This window comes from Taeniopygia guttata, chromosome 3, assembly GCF_048771995.1.
Source record: "Taeniopygia guttata chromosome 3, bTaeGut7.mat, whole genome shotgun sequence".
In the NCBI taxonomy this organism is placed as follows: domain Eukaryota; kingdom Metazoa; phylum Chordata; class Aves; order Passeriformes; family Estrildidae; genus Taeniopygia; species Taeniopygia guttata.
In genome coordinates this window covers 96,142,105-96,160,170 of record NC_133027.1, presented here as the reverse complement: position 1 = coordinate 96,160,170, position 18,066 = coordinate 96,142,105, and the positions used below count along the sequence as shown (strand labels likewise).

General features: G+C 46.6%; 1 protein-coding gene across 3 annotated transcripts; it reads right to left on the bottom strand.

The window, feature by feature from the left end:
* Window positions 1-411: 411 nt before the first annotated feature.
* On the bottom strand, window positions 412-14,659 carry SLC22A7 (solute carrier family 22 member 7). Of its 3 annotated transcripts, none has more exons than XM_002195582.6 (10): window positions 14,182-14,659; window positions 11,640-11,743; window positions 7,468-7,622; window positions 5,970-6,138; window positions 4,136-4,253; window positions 3,342-3,451; window positions 3,034-3,248; window positions 2,463-2,571; window positions 899-1,105; window positions 412-715 (listed from the first exon to the last, which is right to left on the bottom strand). In XM_002195582.6, the coding sequence occupies exons 1-10, from the start codon at window positions 14,557-14,559 to the stop codon at window positions 652-654; spliced, it is 1,629 nt and encodes a 542-aa protein (XP_002195618.4). In that variant the 5' UTR covers window positions 14,560-14,659; the 3' UTR covers window positions 412-651. The 3 variants fall into 3 exon arrangements, with proteins under 3 accessions (XP_002195618.4, XP_072783556.1, XP_072783557.1); XM_072927455.1 differs by having other exon boundaries at window positions 11,655-11,743; XM_072927456.1 differs by lacking the exon at window positions 11,640-11,743 and having other exon boundaries at window positions 523-715.
* Between the last annotated feature and the right edge of the window lie 3,407 nt (window positions 14,660-18,066).

The following is an 18,066-nucleotide window of genomic DNA, read 5'->3' as shown; positions in this document are numbered from 1 at the left end:
GTTTTGGTTTTGTTTTCCTACAGCTCAAAGTATAATTCTTGCATACACACTAGATTTAAATGCAAAACCTTTCTTCTTCTTTGTGTATGTAGGAAAAATGCTTGCAGTTAACCCATTCTCAGTGGGACTCCTGCAAGTACTTTTTTCTGGCTTTGAGCCTCAGTGTGAAAACTGTCCACACCTTTTCTAAATACAAGAAATATTTGTAGCTACAGTTTATGGTTTAAAATAAAGCATAAATTACCACCCAGTTGGATTTATTAGAGCTTATTTGGGTTTGCAGGATTCACATCCAGTATTTTTCTCGCTGCATTGTTTCTCGAGGTGCATGAACCAATGGACTGTAGTTTCTGGAAGGCTGTGCACAGATGTGAAAGGTCCACGTCCAACAAGGCCAAAGACTGGAAAAGCTTAGCACAAGGTACCTTTATTTCCACACCCTGTTAGACCTGAGCATCCTTGCTGCTGGCCACACTACAGCGTGAGTTAGCTCCTGCCAGCTGGTGCCCTGATCTGCCTCCTTCCTCCAGGGTCCTCAGTTCCACTTCCCTTGGGAGTGAGATTGGTGGGCAGCAAAGGCTCTTTCCCTGGCAGATCAGAGCATGGCTCAAGTTTGTGTAGCCCTACACGGTGGCTGTCCCACGGGGTTCCTCACTTCAGGAGAGCCTGCAGTGGCACGCCCTCGGGCGCGCTGGCTTCTGGCGGCACTTTTACTCTGGAAGGAAAAAAATCATGTTTGGGCTGATGGACAGGAAAGAGGGAAGGCCAACAGCCCCACTGGGATGTCCCTTCTTCCCCTGCCACCCACAGATGAGGAATTGCAGGCAGCAGAGAGGGATGTCCCCTCTCCTCATCAGAATCCACGTGCAGGGTGTGGGGCAGGATGGAGGTGACTCACTGTGGCTTCTCGATGTCCTCGATGCCCTCAGGAAGGCGCACGTTGAGTGTCTCCGGGAGCAGGAAGGCCACAGCACCGCTGCACACCGCGACACTGCAGTAGGTCACCTCGGGCAGGGACCGCCACACCTTGTCCAGCAGGAACACCAGCGGGGCCAGGGCCGCTCCCAGGCGTGCCATGAAGGAGGTGTACCCCATCCCATTCTGCCTGGAAAGGTGCATACCACCATGGGAAAGAGAGGGCTACTTGTGTCATGTCAGACCTCTGCCCTTTTCCCCTCAATTTTATCTAAGTGCTGAGGCTTTTTCCCCACTGGCTTTTCCCTCTGCCTTTTTTTTCTTTTCTTTCTTCATATCTTCCTAAAATCATCGTATTTCCTAGAGATCAACTGTAGCTGCTGTGAGAAACAGAATTATGTCTATTGTGAAAAAGAAGCTGCAGTTCCACACTAAGAATACCTGCTCTAAAGCTGTTTCCACTTTAAATGTCTAAAACCCTGACAGCATTTTCTAATAGTAAGACTAGTGAGTTTTCCAACCTGCTTAGAGCAAATCAAAGTTCCTCCTTCTCCCAGGTACTTCAGATGGCATACACTAGAGATACCTGTGAGCATTTTTGGTCCAAGGAAGGAGACCTTGGAGAAGAGACCAGAAGTAAGACCTAATTTTGAGGGGATGGGTGGTATTTCACACTCATGACGAGGATCTCAGGACCTGCTTGTGCATATATGGAACAAATAGTGCAGAAGGAATCAACAATTTTGTCTTTGTCAATGTCTTTGAGCAGGAAAGATACAAATTGATCTGGGATAAGAAGTAGCAGATCAGTGTGACCACTTTGGTTTAAATGTGAATCATTCCCTGCCCACAACAGACCCTTGAAAGCTAAAGGACTAAATGACAGAGGAGGGTACTCTGGGCAGGAAGGGACAGAAGTGAAGTAAGCCACAAGGTCTGCTGTGATTCATGAGGGTTTTTTCAGACTTGCACAAAGAAATCAGTGAAGTGATTCCCTCCACCAGACTTAGCTATATCCCCACATATGCAAGTGCTAAGTCTGATGTTATATTACCATTACCCAGGTGTGTCAAATAAGCTCCATGTTTCCTCCTGAAAGTCTGGTTAAGCCCTGCTTTAATATCATCCAATGTCTAAAATACTCTCAAACACGTGGTAGTATGTGTCCCTTGTAAAACTTGATATTTCAAGTTATTATTTTCAGGTCCTTTTAACAGTGCCTGACAGATTATGACAGGGAACGAAGACTTTACTAAACACAGGTGCTTTATGGAGTGCAAAGATCTTCCCACACAGAATACTCCTCACCTTTCCATTCATCTTCCTGTCAACACAACCAAACCACCCACAACCCAGGTGAAAAAAAGGGTGGCTTTCTGCCTCTCTCTTGTGAGCATATAGAATCCCTGAAACCTGCTAGTTCCGGAGGCAAGGGGCCAGTGCTGCAGCATAGTCACCAGCACATCCTACTGTGCTGATGGCCCAGGCCTGAGGGCAGCACTGCAGCCAGACCCTGGGGGTGTGCTCAGGTGGGTGGCATCTCTTACCTCAGAATGGTGGGGTAGAGCTCCGAGGTGTACAGGAAGACAGTGGTGAACGCAGCTTCTGAGAAACCCTTGCCCACAGTGGCCACTACGGAACGTAGGGAGGTGAAGGCTGGGGGAAAGAGAAGGCATTTATGACAATGAGCTGCCTGTAGGAAGAAACTTCCAGGTGTAAGAAGGGAGAAAGTTCAGTCCTCCCACACATAAAACAGGGAGCTTCATAGCCCTGGAATTACTGTCTCCAAAGGCTGTGTCTGTAGGTTTAGTATGTATTAGCCCAAGTGGGAGCTGATGACAGGATAGGTCCTGACAGCTCCCATTGGACAAAGTCTATAATTAAAATAGGCAGTGTGCATTGCAATTGCTGGACCCTTTAGCAGTCACTTGACAGTGACTGGAAACAATCTGCTGTGACCGACATTAGGGTTAGCCCACATTAGTGACCTTGTCTCATGGACACCCTTCATGTGGAGGATTTCTGTACACAGAATTGCCTGTGGACATATCCACAGCTCTCCTTCTCCAGCACTGCACAAAATGGACTCCTTCCCCCTTTAGCAGAAGAGCCTCTCACACTTGGGAATGGCGATGTTGGCTCCTATGCAGACTCCGGCCAGGATGAGTGTCCATGCCTGGCTCTGCCGCCGGCCAACTCGGTTCACCACCACGTACATGGCTATCTTGGCTGGAATCTCGATGATGCCAAAGACAAACTGGGAGACGTAGGTGCTGAGCCCAAAGCCAGTCAGGTTCATGCTCATGCCGTAATAAGAGAAGGCAACACCAAACCTGCAAAGAGCGGGTGGAGATGGGACTGAGGGAAATCCCTCTGGGAACTGCAGGATGAATTCCCTCCCTCCTCCATGGAGTGACACTGCTTACCACACCACACCAGAACACAGAGAGATCTTCCTCAGGACTGGGGTCCTGAACAAGCTGATGCAGGAGTAACTCCCTCCCATATTTTTGTCTGTTGCCATCCTTGTGAGGGCCTGGCAGAGACGGAAAGAAAGTAATTGCTCAGCTGCTGTACTGTTAGGATGTGGACCCCAGACAGGCTGGGGACTTTGACCTTCCCAGCTTCAGATCCACCTTGGATTTTCTATACATTCCCTTTGCAGAACCGTTCTCTGAGCATACATTTTCAGAGGCATGTCTTCCTACAACTTTACACATTGCCTACTATTTTAGACCTCTTTTTCTTCTCATGGTTTCTTCTTCCCTCTCACCTACATGCCCCATGTAGCAAAGAGGTCTGTAGAGAAATGGCGAATACCTAAAATGTCAGGCACTCAGAAGAAGTGCTTCTTCACTGCTTGTGAAGAAGAAGAGACTACTTGTCCAAAAAGCTTTTTGGCAATTGATTGAGGAGTAAGTACCAGCAGAGTTAATAAGTTCTACTCACTGTGTATTTACTCCAGTGTCCAGTCCACTGAGGCCTCTTGCCATGGCAAAAACATGTGGAAAGACACTCCACCTAATGGACAGGATTTCTGGCCTTACGGGAGCTGAGCTGGTGCTTTATCTTTTAGGAGTAAATTTCTGTTTTCTAGAGAAAAATGCTCACAGTGCCCCATAGAACACGCTGCAGGCTAAGCATTGCTCCAGGTATCAAACAAGTAAACAGAGACAAAGTGGGAAAGGAAGAATATGTGTCTGGATCTCCAGCTCCTTACCTCCGGCGAGACAGCAAAGTCTTTCCTTCCATTCATTCTTGCACATGTGAGCAGGTGCCTGTGGGCTTGCTTCACTTTGCCCTTGGCTATGAGCCACCGGGCAGACTCTGGGACCCACCTGCAGGTGCAAGGAGAGGAGAGTGTTCCTGTTGGAGCTGCCTGTTTTCCACCCCATATCCATGGTTCTGGCATCTTCTCCATGAGACTTCCACCTCAGCTAAATATAACAACTGTGGTGCATGGGAAGTATAGTGGAGCACCTTTTTGAAAGGTACAGGCTCTTCCAAAGGCTGAAGTTTCAAACTCTTACCAATTAAAACTGGCCCCAGGGAGTTTTTATTTACACATTTGTGCTTTCTGGGACTCTTTAAATGTTGAAATTGTCAGCTATTAAAAACCACAATATAGAAAGGATTCAATGAGCTCTATACATGCTTTGTTACTTGCTAAAATGATTTGGTTTTCACAATAATCAAAGCCTTCTGCACATTGGAGTCTCTCACTTGAATGGTCTGAGACCAGATCCCTACAATACAATTTTTGTGATTCATGTGCCCTAAATCAGATCACAGTAAAACTAATGAGCAACTGTTGTCACTATTCAAGCAGGAATTGAAAAGTATGTGTAGAGCAAAAATGTTTGGAGAAAATGTTTGGTCCTGTTTAAAGTTTTCATCTCCTTCCAACAGGCTTACAACCTTGGGAAATATAAAGAAGGAAAGATGGCATTTTGCACTCATTGCCACTGTCTCTAGAGAGTAATACCATGTCTTTTGGTTGTCTCATGTCTCCACTGAGTTCTGACATTGTGTCAATAATATCTACTGTGTGCTAAATTAGATTTTAATTCCATACTTCAGAGACTTTCAATTTTCTGCAATCACTGACCTTATGGGTGCTTGAAGACTAGAGTGTAATTTGTTGGAGAACTAATCTCCATAAAAGATAGTAACATAAGAAGAAAAATCAAACAGTTATGATGAAAAGGGTGGGTCCAAATGCATCTGTGAATTTCAGACTTCCAAGGACTCAGTTTTTTACAGCTGGTTGCCCTAGAAAGAGAGCAAAACAACTTGAACTAAAAAAGTCAGCAGGACATGTATTTTAATTGTGTTGGACTTGATCAATGAAATACCAGAAGTTAATCTTTAGGCTGTCAATGAATCAACTCTATATTCTAATTTTTATTACTACAGGGGATAAAAACAGGATGGAAAAATTAAAGTTTCTTTGATTAAATGAACCATCTTCCATTTTAAGGCTTAGGAGATGTCGTATTCTTAAATAAGGCTACAGGAGAGAAATTGCCCATAGAAAGCAGGTGTATTTGGCCCATCAGGATGGTTACATACCTGAGAAAAGTCTTGGGAAGTGCAGAGATAAATGAATTTGACTTAACCTGAAGGTGTCAGTAGCTTTCATGGAAAATGTGGTGCCAAAAGCATCCTTCCCAGTGAAGTGAGGACAGAGAATGGATAAATGTTTTATCTTGAGTTTACCAACAATTAAAACCTGGATCTGGTTGAGTGTTCCTTTACTGGAATATCTTTTCTTTACTCTGAGCCATGTGTGACAGAGCTGGCAGCACCAAATCCTGCTTCCACCTGTCATCCTAATGCCTCAGCCTCATTCCTGCCTCCTCATTGTCCCCAGAACTGTGACCTAACCTTGGCTCCTGGCCTTGCTGGAGAGGCAAAACCCAGGCCACTCCAGTTTTCCAGAGCTGCCACACTTGGGCAATCCAGGTACAGGAGACAGATGAGTTCTACTCGTATCCTAGGATCCACAGAGGAGGCAAATCCCAGTGTGCTCCCTTTCTGGTGGCTGCACTCACCACAGGCAGATGATGCTCAGGAGACAAGGTCCTGTCACAGCCACCAGCAGCCAGTGCCATTCCCGCACCAAGTACGCTGCCAGGGCCAGCAGCATGTTCCCAACGCTCCAGAAGATGCTGATCAGGATCCCGGTGAAGGTGCGGTGCTGGACATCCACCCACTCCATCCCTGGAAGAGGGAGGCAGCATCCAGCTGGGACATGCAGGACTTCTCCAGGAAGGAGGGCCTGCAGGGCTTTTTAATGGGGGCAAAGCAAGGGAACAACCCTGGTCTTCTCCTTCACAAAGTTCCACTGTTTGGCTGATATTTGGAATATTTAAAATATTCAGCCAGTACTTAAGCTGTTGCAAAGCTGTAGGCCACTAAAATAAAACTTTAGGAAAAGAAATACTGGACATGTGTTAAGGAACAGTGCTAAAACCACTCGTAGTGATAGAGATTTTTTTTTAATCTCATTCAATAGCATTCACTTAGTCTTCTTCATCAACCAGTTTTTTCCCCCTAACCATCTTGCCTGCACAGTTTCCCATTTCTCTGTCCACTCATTATTTCAGATTAAAGAAATATATTGAGAAGAATTGTTGTTCACATGCTCCACCCAGAGCAGACAGTAGCAAAAGTGTAAAGCCAGATGGGGGTCTCCTTGTCTGTGTGTGTGAACTAAAAGCCAGTTTTCCTCCGAAGTTTGGACATCTTACTACAACATCTAACAATCAGAAATGCCCCTCCCAAGCTCTACTATGACTTGCAGGAATCAACCTTCATAGCAGTAAACAAACACAGCAGGCCTTGGGATTTGTCTTTTGTGGGCTTTTCCAGCACTGAGGCCATTTTAGCTTGGTTTTGACTAGATCTGCAAAAATCCTGGAAATTTCTGCTGCAACTGTTAATTGTTCTTGGGTACAACACTTTTTGCCCAGTAAGTCTCAACTGTATTTCCAAAATTATCCAGTGGTTTACTAGATATCCTGAAATCTGGAGCTTGTTTTTATTAAGTAATTACCTTAATTCTTCAGCTTCAGTTTTGCCTAGCTCTGTGTGATTTTTGAAAATTTTTTGGTAGTTCTTCTCATTTTAAAATCCAGATTTGCACCTTAGGAAAACTATAAGCAAACTCGAAACTGGGGAAGTAAAAAACATCCTCAATGCTGCTGAATTGTCCTAACAGTGTGCGCTTGAAAGGTGAGAACTTTGTACGAGTGGAAAGGGGCAGAGACTTTGGAGTATGGCTTTTATTGTGTTCTGATGATACTTGACAGGAATTGGGCAGCCTGTTGGAACAGAAGTACTAACAAGTGGTTGTTGTATTTTGAGTAGACTGTTAAATATTAATTGGACTAACAGCAATTTGTGATTCTGGGATCTTTGCAAGAGGGAAATTGCACACGCAGCAATTTCCAGATCCCTGTTCCTTCCAAGTCCACCCTGCCTGGCAGACAAATCCCAGCCCCTGCCTGCCAGGAGCCCCCCTGACAGCCACAGCCCCCACATACTCACCCAAAGGCAGGACAATCAGGGAGAGGCCACTCAGGGCCACCCCGGTGAGGGTCCGTGTGATGGCCAGCATTGTGTAGGACACGGAGGTAGCGCTCAGCATCCCAAAAACCATGGAGCACACCAGGGACAGCTGGAGCATGGATTTCCGTCCAAACCTGCCACGAGCAGAGGCTGGGTTACAGTGGCTGGAAACCTGTCACGGGAGCAGGGTTTGAAACAGGCAAACCAGAGATTTTAGAGGAAAATTTAAGGATGCAGCATCCTGGAGAGGAGTAAGTCTCTGGATCAAGCTGGTGCCACAATGGTGCAATCCAATGCAGAGCCCGCCCCATAAACATTGGGAGTCTCCAGTGGAAAGACCAGCACTGCTCAGAACAACCAATCTGGCTCTCCTGGCCAACACCACAACCAAAAACAGTGATGCCAGCTTGAAATCCCATGTTGCTGTTGCATCCTGCTCCCTCCAATGTCAATGTCCTTCTCCCACAGCTTACTCAGGACTGGCCACTGCCACCATCTCAAGGAGGAGACAGAGCCATGACACTTTAACCCTGCTCCTTGGAGGAAAAATGAAGGAATTCAATTGTCTGCCCTCATGTGCAAACAGCCCTTAAATCCTAAGGGGTTTCTGAGGAGTCTGCCAGGATGTTGCTCCCCTGGGCTTTCCTTACCCCATTGTCCAGAGTCCTGTGTAGAGAGCGTGGAGAAATACAAAACATCAAATGCACACAAATGCAATATAAATGTATATAAACACACACACAGACACACACACAGACACACTCACACACACAGACACACATTCACAGACACAGACACAGACACACACACACATGCTCTCACAGACAGAGAAATATGTCTGCACATATTTCTACACAACCTATGAAAATCTAAAAATCAAAATGGAGCACAAGGTGTCGGTCTCCTGATGAACATCAGCACTGCTGCATGTTAGGAAAGCTTAGGCTCAAGCAGCAATAGTAGATTAAGCCTGCCAGCAGGTGATATTCAGCCCACAAGGACTGAAATCCTGCTCTGATCCTGGCATTAGGGCTCTCCCAGTGGCCACCTGAGAAGGATGGTGGCAGGAACGATTGCTCCAGGGGAAAAAGTGGCATGCCAGGACATAATGACACAGTAGCATTCCCAAAAATAATCAAAAATTACTTCATTCAGCAGCTGATAAATGAATCTACTAGCAAAACCCCCCATCTTGTGGCTTGGGTACAGGGAGTTTGCCAGATCTGCTTTGAAATTTAGGCTGAGATATTTTGTAAAAGACATCTTGATGCCCCTGGGTCAGAACAGGAAGCACCCAGAAACCCACCAGAGCTGAATCCAGTTTCCAATGGGTAACTGCCCAAGAAAGAAGATATATTTTGTAAATGAAGTTTTTCCTGGAAAATACAGTAAGGAGGATATAAAACCATAATATTCCCTGCAGGAGGCAAGGCAGCTATTTAAGGAACCATTACTAGACTCTCAGCAAATGCACACTACTTGCTAGGAAAACCAGGACTGAGCTGTCAGGATTGAACTGCAGGATATAGGGAGGCTGCTAGAAATAATGCCATAAAAATTGTCTTCAAAAAGAGTGGTAGGAAAGCACAACCTCTGAAAGATTGTAAAAAATACAATAAAAGAAGCAAACTGCACAAGCATAAAAATTAATAAAAAAGCAATTTTCATTAAAAAAGAAAACAATCTGGAAGACTGTCAAAGCATCATTGAACCAATTCAGTACATGGACAAGGTACAAAAGGAGTCTTTGGAGAAGACAGACAATAACAGAAACAATATATATGTATTTTTGCATACATTTGTTCACAGTGAAGGTTTTTGGAGGGTTTACCTAGGTAAAATTAGTCAGTGGAGTAGTTTTCAAGTCCAAATATCTGTAATGCCTTAGAAAAATACTGAACATGAACAGGAGGAAAATGCCAGATGATTTTCCCCCTGGAGCACCAGAGATGAAATCTCTGCCTCGCTGTTAGCACAAAGGAGTGGGATCTCATCTCTGCCAGAGAAAAGGAAGGTTGTTAATGGGAGGTCAAATTTAAAGGGATGATAGGGGAGATGTGGGGGGTGACATCTGAGGTTTAACCTAATGATTCTTAATTTTCCTCTAAGTTCCCTAACCACTACTCATTGCTGTGTGGATGTTTGCCTAGAGCAAAATTGTGTTTAGCTGTATAGTGCCAAAATCTTCCTACTGAGTAGCTGTGGTCAGCTTAGAGCTTCCATTTAAATGAGAGGTTTAAATTGTTTTTCTATTTTAGATTAATCTGCCCTGAAATTCTGTCTTCTGATTCTCTCATCCAGTCACAGAGTCCTTTAGCTCCTTCTGCAAAGTCTCCACACTCTGACCTCATCTCTGTCAGACTCAGCATCACCTCCTCGCTTGCTCCCTTCCCAGATTATTTATAAATGCACAAAAATCCAAGCACAGGCTGCTCCCTTATCATAATGGAGTACTTGCACCTCCTCTCTTCTTCCTGGCTTTTACTAATTTAGTCATGCTGAGACCTTCCTTCTTACCCTGGGGCAGCTTTCTTAAAGAGTGTTTGACAAAGAGACTGAGATGGTGTCTCCTCTGCTGACATGTCTGTTGATGCAAAGAAATCCTGTACATTTGTAAGACTTTGATATTTTGGAAAATTCTGGCTGATTCTTCACTGGTGTGTCCCACCTCCCCCTGAGGCTCTGGCTCCACCTTTCAGAGGAGTTTCTGCCAATTTGCCTGGTGCAGACAGAGGTCAGGCAGCCTGGCACTCCTGAGATCTCATTTGGAGACCAGTTTAAAGCATTTCTATCCCCAAGATGGTGTAGGGTTCCAGGACAGCATTTCCTTGCTTCTGGCATTTAACTGGCATTCCTCTAGTGTATTTCTCTCTGCCTTCTTCTGTCAGCTTATTTCAAAGCTCCAGCACCTACCTTTACACATTCTTCCACTGTGAGCACAGACTCATTTATGTCTCACACTACAGTCTTTTTATTTCCAGATGCTCCTTTTATGCCTTGATCCTCTGCTGGCTCCTCCACCTCACAATCCATTTGTGAAACAAATTACTTTTCATTTTGTGCTACCTTGTGTTATCTTATTTTCTGCCATATTTTGTCCTGTTCCTTTTCTCAATTCTGAATTTCTCTCCCTCCAGCTGTGCTATAAAACTATTGTAGATACAAAGCCAAGGCACACAGTTTGAAAATCATGCAGCTGTCTTGAGTCCTTGTACAAGTATACACATGTACCCATGGGTAAAGATATGGATGTAAAAATTCCCATCTGCAGCACTAAAGTCTCTGGGTCCTTCACACTTCAGGCTCCCCTCTGCAGTGATTTTGCAGCTTGCTATACTCTAATTCCTTCCAGAGGAGGGAAATCAGGAAGCAGTTTCCCAATAATGAATAGTGTACAGGGAATAGCACATCCCAACTGCATGCCTGGACTCTCTGTCCTCTGATGGGCTTCCTGGTTTTGCTGTTGACCAAAATATTTAGTTTCTTATCTGACGCCCTTTCTAGATTATTACTTGGATTTATTTTTCAGGTTTATATTGTCACATCCCAGCATTTAACCAGAGAGAGCAGATTTGTTTGCTTTTTTCATTGCTTCAGCTCTTCCTTGAGGAATAAATACCTCCCTGCTTGAAAAAAAATCTCCTTTGCCCCAATTCTCTAGGAATGGCAGAGTCAGATTTTGCTTGCTGGAGACTCTTTTGAGCTATGGCAAGCATTTGCTCTGAGCCTCTCACTTGGGTGTCATTAGCAGTTTGTGTATAATTTGCAAGGAGTTAACTCTTTTAGCCTTTTTGTTCAGCTTTGTATCAATCAGCTTACTCCATTTTTGGACGGAAACTGGTCTTGCAGACTGGATTTTTTTTGTTTGTTTTTTTATTGTTCCTGCAGCAATTGTGATCACAGTCAGCAGTGCATCTGACTCCTAAGCAAGACCAGAGCTGCTTCTCTGATCCGGGAAGCATTTTCTGGCTCGCTGATCCAGGATCCCTGCATGGCTTCCCACTATGGCTTGAATCCAGTTTCCAAGTGAGAGGCTGGATTCTGCCTTTGCCATTGCCTTTTCTCCTTTCCCTGCCCCTCTGATCACCTATGGAAAGTCACATGTGTGTGGAATTCTTTCTGTGAAGCTGAGGCCCTGGGAGGGGTCAAACCTGTCGGAAAGGTACCCGAACACCACGGCCCCAATCGTGACGCCGATGAAGAAGAAGGTTGCTGTTGCCTGGTTCAGCCCACGCTGCTCGCACACGAGGTCCCACTGAAACACAAGGCCAAAATGACACTTAGTGCCCAGCTCAGTGTCTGCTGCCTTCTCAGGCTCCTTCATTCCAGTGGTCAGACATTGTATCTTGAAGTTTGTATCTGCCGAGTCTGATGGACGTTGGAATCCTGGACTGAACTGCCCATCAGACAGTGCCAGAGTCCTGGAAAATGGAAAGCTGCCACTTACAAAAGTCCCAGTTGATCAATCCCCACTGTGACAGCCTCTCTGTGAACACTTCATAGAATCACAGAATTGTAGAAGATGTTGAGTTGGAAGGGACCCATCAGGGTCATCGAGTCCAACTCCTGGCCCTGCACAGGACACTCCAAAAGTCACCCCAAGTGCCTGAGATTGTTGTCCAAATGTTTCTGGAGCTCTGTCAGGCTGGTACTGTGACCACTGCCCTGGGGAGGCTGTTCCAGTGCCCAACCACCCTCTGGGTGAAAAACTTTTCTCTGGTATCCAAACTAAACCTCCCCTGACTCAACTTCAAGCCATTCCTGGTCACCACAGAGAAAAGATCAATGTCTGAGCCTCCACTTACCCTTGTGGGGATGTTAAAGACCCCAATGAAGCCTGCCCCTCCAGACCAAGTGACCTCAGCCACTCCTCATATGGCTTCCTCTCCAGACCCTTCACCATCCTTGTGGCTCTCCTTTGAATGCTCTCCAATAGCTGAATGTCTCTTTTATACTGTGGTGCCCAAAACTGCCCCCAGGACTTGAGGTGAGGCTGCCCCAGTGCAGAGCAGAGCAGGACAATCCTCTCCTTTGACTGGTTGGCGATGCACCTGATGCACCCCAGGACATGGTTGGGCATCAGAAAACTTTCCTGAGTACCATGCATGGAGAGTTCCCCATTTTCTTCTCCCGACCTCTGCAAGACCTGCTCAGGTGCAAATCTCCTCCAGCTCCCTCTGTTGTGCCCCTGAGACTGCCATGGTGAGCTGGGCATTGGCAGGGTGCCCACTGCAGTGCTCTGCCACACCCCTCAGCCAACACTGGGGAATGTTGTGATGATAACCAGTTCCTCTTGCCCTGACCAGTTTCCTTGGAAGTTGTCTGTGCAGGGAAGCAGGAGGGCAGGGGGAAGTAAGGTCAAATACTTACTCCTAATACTAACCTATTGATTTCTTACTGAAGAGTTGGTTTGGACATCCGTCCTAATTAAGTTAATGAACATAATTTTAATTTCTTGGAAGTACAAATAATTATCAATCTCTACAGAAGGCTGTGGTGAAGCCTCTGAGTTAATTTTCTCTGTGTGCAAATGTGGCAAAATTTAATCATCGAACCAGACTTGCAGCCTCTCTGATGAGGCCAGCTAGACCTTGAGCAACCTTTCCTGCTACAAAAGCAGAATTCCAGAGAAAGCCCTGGTCCCTTGAACAGGTCCCAAGGCTGCTGGCCCATGGGAGCAGCATCACAAGGTTTCATGCTGCCTTGTGTACCTCCCTCTACCCTCTCCCTCGGGTCTGCTTCACATCTCTCTCCCCAGTTCAGTGCAGAAATGAGGTACAGACCCAGGGCACACACGACCCTCACCTCTGTGCCTGATGAAAGCAGGAGTGGTTGGGTGCTGGGAAGGAAACACCTGCTCTGGGCTAAGACTTGTCCCTGCTCCCACTGAGACAATCAGCACTATCTTTCCAACCCAACTGTGCCCCTTTTGCCTGACCAAATTTCCCTTTCCCTGAGACCTTTTGTGATTTGGACTTTTCCCCAATGAAAGTAAAGCATTAACACCCAGAGGTATCACTGCTAGCCCTGGGAAAGTGTTTCAGAAGGTGGGTGGCTAATATTTGATGGTCAGGGACCTTTTGCAGGCTCAAGGCTATGGCTGGTTATGAGCTTCATCTCAGTAGAAGACCCTCAGAGAGAACATTTAATTTGGCAGAGATATATTGGTGGTAGGAGAAGAGAGGCAGCACAACACTGGGGAGAAGAGAAGGAATGAAGGAATGTGAAGATCAGTGAGGAGGGGTGGCCAAGGGAATAGAAGTTATAAAGTGTTTGGAAAACCAAGAAAGGATATCAAGAGCTCACATGAAACCCTGACAGGATGCAATCCTGTGCAAATGCCATGTGGCCCACACAGAGAAAATCCTATATCTGTGTCTTTTCCCTGCCATCTCACCCGCTCCCACATCTCTCAAACATCTGGAGAAATTAACATGATTATAATGAGTAATGTTGGCATCAATCTAAGCAAGATGAGACGCTCACAAAAATAATATTAATAAATGTTAGCTCCTAATACTGAGCTTCAGAGAGCTTCCCCCTCCCAGGACATCTTCTCTGAACAGTTCATGTCCACTGATTACAATGCACAGATTCCTCTGTCATTCTGTGCACTCAGCGAACACCTCTCCATCTTCTCCTCAACGCACAGAGCTAATTTCAATTTTGGCTGGATCACAGGCCAGGAATTACCTGGGTGGAGATGGTGGAGGTGAACTGCGAGCGGTCGTAGACCCATCCATGCTGGCAGGGCTGGATGATGGATTTGTTTTCTGGTTGCAGAGAGGAGTTGAGCAGCAGGTGAAACTGAGGCTGTGAGAACATCTCACAGGAGCTGAAAGTGCCATCAGGCTTCCGAGGGATGCTGATGAGCAGAACTTCCTCCACGGTGAGATTCACAAATGCCTCTTGGTGTGGAATTGCACAGTGATGAGAGGGGGTAGCAGCAAGAAAATTGTGCAGCAGGAAATGCATGGGAAGGTTGATTCTTGTGAGGCAGAGGATAGACAAAATCAAAATCTGGAATCTGCCAAAGCCTCCAATTTCCACCAAGAGATCCTCAAATTTCATCTTTCCTCTGGAGTTTGCTCATTCAGAGTAGCTATGTACCAAGGAGCAGCAACATGAGCCTGAAAAGCAGCCTCTGCTCTTGGAGTTTAACTTCTTGTGGCTTTTCATACAGCCACCTCTTTGGACTTTGAGACCTTGCTGAAAGGTGTCAAAAGTCACAGTGGAACTCTCCATTTAGGGTATAGCCAAAGAAATTATCCTGTGTGCCCGCAACACAACACTTTCAAATGGACCCGGCACAGGGCACCTGATTTTTTGGAGTCCTTTCCTCCTGCTGTGGTTTTGGAGAGGGACACCTACATTAGGAAGGGAGGCTGTGGGGACAGTACAGTGAGAGCACTCTCATTTCTCATGTGAAAGTCCTGCAGCAAACTCTGCCTGGTGTGAGCTGGTCACCAGCCAGACCTGCTGGACTGTGACAGAGGCCTCTGGAAGAGCGGGGGTGTCCCACTGTGTCAGGGCATCCAAGGACACCAAGCCTGGCTGCTGAGCACCAGCTCAGTGTTTTTTGATGTGGTTTGTGTCAAGCCATGCCCTTGGAGCAGGGAGTGTAGAGAGCCTGAGGGCTGCCTGGAAGGGAGAAGTGTCTCAGGGTGGATGCAAACAGGGAGGTGTGCCCTTTGGGGTGAAAAGGTGGGAGAGGGCCACCTGCTCACCTGTGACCTGCAAAGAATGGGAAAAATGAAAATGTTTCCTCACAAAGTCCTTTTCTCCAGCTGGAAAGGTGTTTTTCCAGGACAAAGGCAAGGAGTTGATGAGAGCTGCAGTGCTGACACAGAGAGGCTGCACCTGTCATGCTGGGGGCCGTGACATATCTGCAGGGTCCAGCCCCGTGCTGGTGTGCTCTGGGGACTGATGTGACAGCCAAAGGGGTGAATGTGCAACACCTGACAGGGCCACAGGTGCTGCTGCCTCCACTGCACAGACTGGGGATGAGACTGGGGCAGTTACATTCAAAGCAGTGGGAGAAGGGGCTGACTCTTCCTGGGATCTCTGCAGGACCTTCACACCCTCCTCACACCTGGAGACAAGACATGAGCCTGCTTCCCTTGCAACAGGCGCTCTGGGCAGACTGGGCCCAGGGATAACACATCCCAGAAGGTTGTGTCCTAAGCTCAGCGGGCAGAGCATCACTCAGCAAGCAGGGCCAGCAGCCTGCAAAGGCTACAAACTGAAGAAGTGCAGTAGTGGAGCTGCTGAGAGCTTGCTGTAAGTTATCTCCCACTGCATTTTCACCCTCTGTACCTCTCTCCTCACTGTCTGTGCCCTCCCTCCTCCACCAGCCCTGCACTCTTGGGTATTGGTAGGTGCTGATGCATCATCTCCAGCCTTTCTCCAAGCTGTTGCCCTGGGACATGCTCTGCTTTAAAGCAGCTCCAGTTTGGCCATTCACCATGAATGAGCCATGCACCATGAAAACAGGGTCGTTTGGTGTAGGGATGCAGGCACAGCAAGAGTCTGGGCTCAGGGAATGTTGGAAGTGGTGCTAACTGCCAGGAACTGCCTGTCTGCACTGTCTTGCCCTGCAGCCAAGGGCTGGGGACAAGGGGCTGTAGAGCAGCAGGAAAGGATGAGCAGATCCAAAAGAGCTTTTCACAGGGCCCTTGCTGTGGCTGATGGCCCAGACTATGTGTCGCCCAGACATTAAGTGCTGTGAGGGTACAGAGCAGAATAACACCATGATCTGTGACCTTAGGAGACCTTTTCCCTTTTCAGCAACATACCTGGCCACCCATATTGCACTAATGTGCTGTCCCAGTGCCATGGTATGAGCCCTTTCAGTGCTCATCCCGGGACAGGCACAAAGGAAGCACACAGGAGTGAAGTAGGGACACCTGACAATGCTGTGCCTCTAAGGTTACAGTTTAAGCTGAAGTTGAACTAAAGGACAAATTTTTTTTTTCATCACCAGTCTTCTAAGAGCAAAGGAGAGAAACTCTAATTGATGTGCTGCTGAATAATTAAACTGCAAACAGATCCAGCCTCCCCATCAGAAATGAGATCACTGTTCTGCAGCTCCTGGGCTCTACTGCTCGTACTGCATTGCTTAAAATGTACATTGCTCTATTTCTTTAAACCAAATGTGCTCCTTTAACCAGTCACCAGCTTTAGTTAATGACCAACACATGTGCAAGGTCTGTGACTGGCTTGACTGAGTTAACAACTTGGTTGATTAGACCTGGCTCAAACGGCTTGAACATGCCTGGTGAGATCAGTCAGACTCCTCTGCTGCTGCTGTCACACATAATGCTGAAAGGAGGGGTTTGCTTTTTATTTCACACATGTAACACTTTCTTCTGCAATCTCTCTTTCTGCTCCTTTTCAGGATGCCAACTACATGTTGAGAGGGGTGGATTATTAAATTACTTGGTAACTAAGGTGTTAGCTCTTCTGTTTCTAGCAGTAATTTCCTATCACCTTCTCTGGAGCTGTAATAGCCTAGATGGTGCAAGAAGCAAAGGAGCTAATTTGCTCCTTTAGCAATTGGAGACACCCCTCAGGTGTCTCAGCTGCTGCAGAGTAGCTGGAGATCTGATCAGTGCTTGCAGGCTGGTGCTTAAATGATAATTTTCTCTGTTCTCTCCAAGTTACATCTAAATGCCATGAAAATCTGTGTCCATCAGAGCTGCTGAGCTGGACTGGCTGTTAGAGGGCAGAAGAGTTCCCTTCCCACTGTGGCTCAGTGCAGGCTCTGATGCCTGCAGGAGGGAGATGTGACACACAGAGGGAGGCTCCATTTTCTTCTCTAGTTTGTAAAGGCAGTTTAGACAGGGAGATGCCACAGAGCTGGCACTGTCAGCTGAGGATTCCTGCAGTGTCAGTCTAAGGTGCACTGTGCTGCAGCAGCATGTCCAAACAGACTTGGCAGGATGTGTGCACACCAGATTTTGTAGCTCACTCAGAGAAAGAGAAGGTGCAGCCAACAAAGAGGTCCTGGGGCTCCTGAAGGTCTTTGTTTGGTCATGGAAGAAAGGGAGATGATCCCATTCTGATTTGGTGCCACATTAACAAGACTCTGCTGTCCATTGCTTGCAGATGTCTTGTGTGCAGCTGTTTTACTCAACTGCACAAGTGACAACTGTTTTATAAGTGGACTGGGTCTGGCTAAAGCTGCTTTTCTTACCTGTAAAAAATACAGCACTGATTCTTACCTTAGCGTGAAAGGACATGAGCCACTTCCATGTCTTCTGCTGTGTGTGATCATGGATCCACATCCAGTACTCGTGTGCTCCCTGCTTCCCAAACAGGTCCCTCAGGCCTGTCTCATGCCCCTTCTTACCCCTTTCTCTATCTCATGGAACTAATTTCATGTAACTTTCCTCTAACTGGTGCTATTGGGAAACTGTAGCAGGGCAGAGATTCAGCCCAAATTATTTGGCTGCATTTTACAGAGGAAAGGGCAAATCCAAACTCCTCCTTCAGTCAGAGAAAGAAAGACACAGCAGGAATAGGAAGTCCAGACAGGATCACATGTTTTCAGGGGTGAGATTCCATCTGATTATCCTC

Coding starts and splice junctions, on each gene's coding strand:
- SLC22A7 (XM_002195582.6), bottom strand. CDS start 14,559: ATGAAATTTGAGGATCTCTTGGTGGAAATTGGAGGCTTTGGCAGATTC. Junction 7,623..11,639: donor TTCGGGTACCTTTCCGACAG/GTTTGACCCCTC, acceptor TGCTCGTGGCAG/GTTTGGACGGAAATCCATGC. Junction 716..898: donor GAGGACATCGAGAAGCCACA/GTGAGTCACCTC, acceptor TTTTCCTTCCAG/AGTAAAAGTGCCGCCAGAAG.